This window comes from Lathyrus oleraceus, chromosome 3 (assembly GCF_024323335.1).
Source record: "Lathyrus oleraceus cultivar Zhongwan6 chromosome 3, CAAS_Psat_ZW6_1.0, whole genome shotgun sequence".
Lineage (NCBI taxonomy): Eukaryota > Viridiplantae > Streptophyta > Magnoliopsida > Fabales > Fabaceae > Lathyrus > Lathyrus oleraceus.
In genome coordinates, this window is record NC_066581.1 from 137,336,957 (window position 1) to 137,343,165 (window position 6,209).

The window sequence follows — 6,209 nt, forward strand, 5'->3', positions numbered from 1 at the left end:
AGTGTATTTTGGCCCATATCTTATAATATGCCCAAAATCACTTAAGCGTGTGGTACTTTACCATATTTCGTATTCCACTTAAGTGCACCGTACCTTACGGTGTTCCTTAGTTACTCTATCTCTCATCAATCCGTCCTTTATGTGTGACCCTGTAGGTTTTCGCGACGTTGGCAATTATATTAAATCACGCATTTAACATAATAAACAGTGAGCGGTATCTAGCAACACATCACTGCTACCCAAGACACGAAAATGTTATGTGATCTGACAAATCCTTCTGTGATAATAATTATGTGTATAATTACCCTTTTGCCCTTATGTCTATATTGAACACAAGGCATAGACCGTGTCATCCTTGTCTAGTTCAATATTGGGCCCATAGACATCTATCCTGTTACGCGGGATGGGAAAATTCCATCTAGGTCACTCATGTCCCTTAGCATGCTTTGTGGAGTACCCATCAACTGTCTTTATGGTTATCCAATTACGGACAATGTTGGATCAGCAATAAAGCACTCGACTCTACATCTAGGGTCCATAGTGGTTTCAGGTCGAAGAGTGGTTTACACCATTATCACCATGAGAATAACTTATGACACTTTTCATAACATTCTATATAGTATTCTCATAGCGGGTCAATCCAGTATAAATATTACTCTTAATATTCATACCTATGTTTGAGACTTGATAACTCCTTATCTATGATCCATGAGATGTGATCATCAGTCTATAAATATAATAGTCTCCATGCTTTAATGTTATCCCACTTCACAATAAAGCTCGACTACGGATACTTTAAGAATAATGTCCTTATGTTTAATGTGGTCTCATGATTAAGTCACACTTGATACATTAAACGGACTATCTATTCCAGGGACTTTATTAAACAAACATAATAAAGAAAAAGCCTTTTATTATTAATAAACCATTTGATACAAGTACCAAAAGTATTTGCCTCTAGGGCTTACACCAACAGTAAGAACCCTATCTTGAACTCTAGAGCTAAGCACATAGAAATAAAACATCATTTTATCAGAGACTATGTTCACAAAAGGGTAATATCTTTAAAATTTAAAGATACAGACCATCAATGGGCTGACATTTTCATAAAACCCCTCGCTGAAGATAGATTCTCATTTATTCTGAAACACTTAAAAATTGAAATTTTCCCAGAATAAATCTAATGTGCTTCTCTAAAATAGCAAAATATGGCTATGAAATAACATTTGGTATCTGGATCTGACTCTGATACTTCTACCAGTTAGGAGTCATCTAAATCAGAAATCCTCAGGATCCAATCCCTTGGTATTCCTGAAGATCAAATAGATCAACACATGGGGTATCTTGTGTCTGACCTTGGATCTTCTAGATAGTTGTCTAGCAGAAATCAAGAGACAGACCCTTGAGATCTCCTCGAGCAGTGTGATGTTTTGGGGATTAGACTTCTATCATCAGCTGTAATCATGTATCTCCTAAGCGTGTCAACTCGTTTAATGTGCCATCATTAATTTTCTAACTTCTCAACTTCTCCTAACGATGTCGTTTTGCATTCCTTCTATGTGTACTTATATGTTTCACTATTCACAATTTTACACTTTACACTCACAACCTACACAAATCTCTTTCCTTCTTCAAGCTCCCCAAGTTCATCACAGTTCATCAATCTTCATCTACTTCATCAACTCTCTCATGGATTCCCAACAACAATCTGTCTACAACTACTCTCAGCAAATGGAATCAACGGAACAACCACCCATTTCTTCTCAGCAAACAACTGCAACAACCAGTGTTGTCTCTACCCCTATTTACAAAGAACCACACATTTTGGATCGTGAACCACATATCCATCTTGCCACTCCATTTGACAAGCTAGAACAAGAAACGAAATGGAATAGACCTTACTGAGGAACTCAGAATGCAAGGGTGGGAAAACTATTTCCAAAGCCTTTATGGCCCTGTCTATACCTATCTGGTAAAAGAGTTCTGGCGCTTTCCAGACTCATATGATCACTAGATAGTATCACATGTTCTGGGGGTAAAGATTGTCACCACTGAGAAGTCAATCGCCTCCCTTCTGAACATGGAGAAGACAGTGGGAAGAAGAATCTACAATATCAACCCTAGGGCAAAGTACATGTCCCAGGAAATTGCCCTAACCATTTTCCAACAGAACGCTGAAGGCAAATCCTCCAAAAATAAGGAACTTCACTAAAATCTCTGAGTCTGGCTGAAGATCATTCTAGGAAACATTTATCACCGCCCAACCTCTAACTCTTCTGACTACATCAACACGGATCAGAAGTGCATACTTTATTGCCTTCACAAAGGGCTCAAAGTTGAGTCTACCAGCACTGCTCTTCAAATACCTCAGAGACTCTGTCAAAGACACCAGAAACAACATGAAGCCCAGAACCTACATCCCTCTGGGAAGGCTTATCACTGACGTTCTGATCGAGAGCGGGTTGATGGATCACCTGATCCATCACAATCTGATAGAAGATGTCACAGTTGACATTGGAAGGCCTCTGAACACTCGCAATCTGAAGAGCATGGGGTTGATTGAGCAAATCAGTGTGAAACCCTCGTTAGATACCTCCTGGGAAGCACTCAAGGATCAGAGGAATATTCCTAGTGGCCTCTACCTTTTCTCAAAAATTGATCCTCCAAAGGTTGTGGCACACTATCTAAAGGATCTCGCAAGCCAAGGAGTTGACATCTCATAGTTCTCTGTGGACTGGCTACTTGAGCATCCACCAAATTTTATGAAGAGACAACGACGCCTTCTGAGAAGTTAAAGAAGGCCAAGAAAGCAAAGTTGGGGGAAACTTTTGTGTCAAGACCTCTAGTCCCTCTGATCGAATCACCGAGTAAGTCTTTTCCTCCTCACTCTCGCACTGTCAATTTAAAGAAAATTGCTTCTTCTCTTTGCCATACCACCCCTATCTACACTCAATCTGAACCCCTACCATCTACCACCAAACCCTCTGATACTCCAACCCCTAACCCACCATCACCTTCATTTCTAAAATTTAACCTATCCACCATAACCCTACCAGTTTCTGAAGCTGAAATGCTCAATGAACCTATCTCACCAATCTCCTCCACACCTTCATATTCACCCTACTACATCATATCATATGATTCAGGACCCTTTGACCGTCAATCCCCCACATTGGCTCAGCTTCAGGCTCATGTTCTTGCCTCACAACAACAACCTGAACCAGAAGCTAACACTCCACCACCTAAACAACTAATTCCACCACCATCTGAACAACCACAAACACCACCATCTGAACAACCACCAAATCCACCACCTGAACAACCCACAATACCACCCTCTGATACTCCCATCATACCACCCTCTGAAAAGATTATCATCCCTACCTCTCAGACTCCTGCTGACACTACCCAAACACCACCAACATATCCATCCCCCAACTCTGAACCAGAACCTACCTTCCCCACCCTAGAAATCTCTTTATTTGCTAAGTCTTCAGTGGAGAAGATCAGATCTCTATCTGAAAACTCTGATATCAGTGATGATCCCTCTGCAGTGAGGATTCACTGGAACAGAGTGATCATATGGATGACCTATGAGGCTTTCAAACTGAAAAGCCTCTCTGAACAAGTCCGTAATGACTTTATCAGAGAAGCTGGAGAAAGACTATAGGCTCGACTGGTCAGAGAGGCAGAGGAAAAGGCCAGAAGAGAAGCAGAAGAGAAAGCTCGTCTGGAAGAAGAGCGGCGGGTTAGAGAAGTTGTATAGAAGGTTATTGCTGAAGTTGTGGCTGCTGTTGAAGCTGAGGCAAAAGCAAAAGCTGACGCTGAAGAGGCAGCACGCATAGTTGCGGAAGAAGCTGCCAAGGCTAGCACTAATGCTCTGGCTCAGGGGGAGCAATCAAACTCTGACTTCGCCCCTCTGGTCTCGAAGACTCTAGAAGAGCTGCAAAAGGAGCAACAGATAGTGCGAGCAAGATTGGATCATCGGGACTCTGTCAACAACCATATTCAGAACCTGCTGACTCAGCTGCTCCAAATGATGCCTCTGCATCCAATTATCATATATATAAACTTCCTTTTTTACCTGTTTTGACGCAAAGTCTTTTTGAGTCTGAAAAAAAGGGGGAGAATAAAAACAGCTATGATGAAAATATATTTAAGCCTCTTGTTGCACTGCGCACATTAATATCTTATGAAAACTAAAGCTATGCAGGATAACAACTAAGGTACAAACTAGCTACCACACAAGGAAAGTCTAGTAAGAACTTCTGAGAAATCCTATGATCCATCTTAGGAGGAGTCACCTCTCATCTGACTCTGAAATATTATTTTTGTTGATAATAACATTGTTTCATCATCACTCTGAATTTTTTTGTCGTCATCAAAAAGGGGGAGATTGTAAGAACAAATCTAGTATCTACAATTTATCTCTAAGATTTTCATGATAACAAAGGATGAAACAAAAATGGTACCCTAACAAAATTTATCTAAGCGTGCAGGACTCTAATCAAAGAAGTCAGATAGACATTCATCAGATACAGATACTAGTTCAGAATAATCACTTGGAAGATACTCAGCAGAAGCTCTAAGTCTAATTAAAGGAAGCGTACAAAACAAAAAGAGAGATCAGACACTCTAAAGCGGAAGAGCGCACTCTAGGATCTGGAGCTTTTACTCTCTGGAGAATTCATCAGGAAGACGTCAAGAACCTCTGAACACAATCAGCTGCAAGCAACTATCTGAGATATACTTGCTGAACAGAAACTCTGATATCTGAACATTCTACTCAGAAATGATCTCCAAAGACTTAGCTATAAAGACTTCCACGTATGGCAAGAAACTACTTTCAGAAGGAAGTTATATCACCCCAAAACTGCTTTGGAAAGAACAAAGAGAGTAATGACATTAATCATCCATCACTCCCAAATATCCTGTCATTCAACGGTCTTCTCATCACTCCTATATAAAGGATGGATCACTTCACTAAGAAGACAATGGAAACACATGAGAACACAACACTACTTTCATATCTATTATTCATTCTCTTTCTCACACGAGTTGCTGCTCTAAAAAGTGTGAACAATTCTTTTGTTCTTACCTTGTGTAATTTCTGCTTACCTAGAAGCACTAAGCATTACTGTAATTCTATTTATTTGTTGAATTCTCCTCAAGTGACTTGTGAAGCCTGTAAACTTGAGAGGGCTAAGAGATCTTTATCCTCTAAGATGATCCTTTTTGTAATCTTTCAAGATTAGTGGATTAAGTCCTTGTCGAAGGTGAAATCACCTTGGCCGGGTGGACTGGAGTAGCTTTGAATTTCAAGCGAACCAGTATAAAAATCCATTGTTGATATTATTTATTTTTTGTGTGTCTCATTTCCAAGAAGTTTTTTATTATCTTAAAAAAAATTCAACCCCCCCCCCCCCCCCCTCTTTCTTGTTTTTCTCTACCTTCACCCTAGACCCTATCTCTTAAAATTTTGGTCAAATGAAAATGATTCCAAGATGAATGTTACTCTTTATGCCATTCCAAACAACTTTCATTTTGGCATCAATAGTTAATTTTGCTTGGAAAATCATTTTTTATGGTGAAAGATTATCAATCATTTTGTCTATGCCCTATTTAGGAGGTCAACTTCCAAAGACCATAACTTGCTCATTTTTTATCATATGAATACCATTCAAGTTTCAGGATCGAATTCAAGATTTCTTCTCAAACTTTTCCTCTTTGATAAATGTCAAATTCAACATGCAAGGCATTACCAAGAGGAAACATTATAGGTCATTTTGAGTCATCATCATTGAACAAACAATTTTCCTCAACCTCTAAAATCCATAACTCCCTCATCCTTGATATGTTTACCCTAACCGATAGCATATAGTATGTCTCTTTTACTCCTGTGCCGAAGTTTTTCTCCCCAGTTGAGTTTCTGTTCGTATTTCTTTGTGAAATTGAATTTCCTTTGGCTTGGGTACTTCAGTTTTGTTCTGATCTACTTTCGTCCCCGGCAGATAGATTTATTCCCCTGTCCGAGTCTTTCCATTGATTTATTTTCATGGAAATTCTCTCGTGTTTCCAGCAGTTTTAAGTCGTAGTCTGACTTACGCATAGCTTTTATCCCCCAAGAGTCTCTGTGTCCACATTGAGTTTTCCTTATGGAATAAATTATGCTCCTGTGTATTTTCAGTCTCTCCAGATTCTTTTCCTTT

General features: G+C 39.5%; 1 protein-coding gene across 1 annotated transcript; it reads left to right on the forward strand.

Moving 5' to 3' along the window:
- Positions 1-1,536: 1,536 nt before the first annotated feature.
- LOC127130055 (extensin-like) lies at positions 1,537-3,845 on the forward strand. Its single transcript, XM_051059130.1, has 3 exons — positions 1,537-1,831; positions 2,769-3,536; positions 3,649-3,845. Exons 1-3 carry the CDS (start codon positions 1,537-1,539, stop codon positions 3,843-3,845), a joined length of 1,260 nt encoding a protein of 419 aa, XP_050915087.1.
- The last annotated feature ends 2,364 nt before the right edge of the window (positions 3,846-6,209 follow it).

Coding starts and splice junctions, on each gene's coding strand:
- LOC127130055 (XM_051059130.1), top strand. CDS start 1,537: ATGTCGTTTTGCATTCCTTCTATGTGTACTTATATGTTTCACTATTCA. Junction 1,832..2,768: donor AGAACCACACATTTTGGATC/GTGAACCACATA, acceptor AATTTTATGAAG/AGACAACGACGCCTTCTGAG. Junction 3,537..3,648: donor ATCTGAAAACTCTGATATCA/GTGATGATCCCT, acceptor TGACTTTATCAG/AGAAGCTGGAGAAAGACTAT.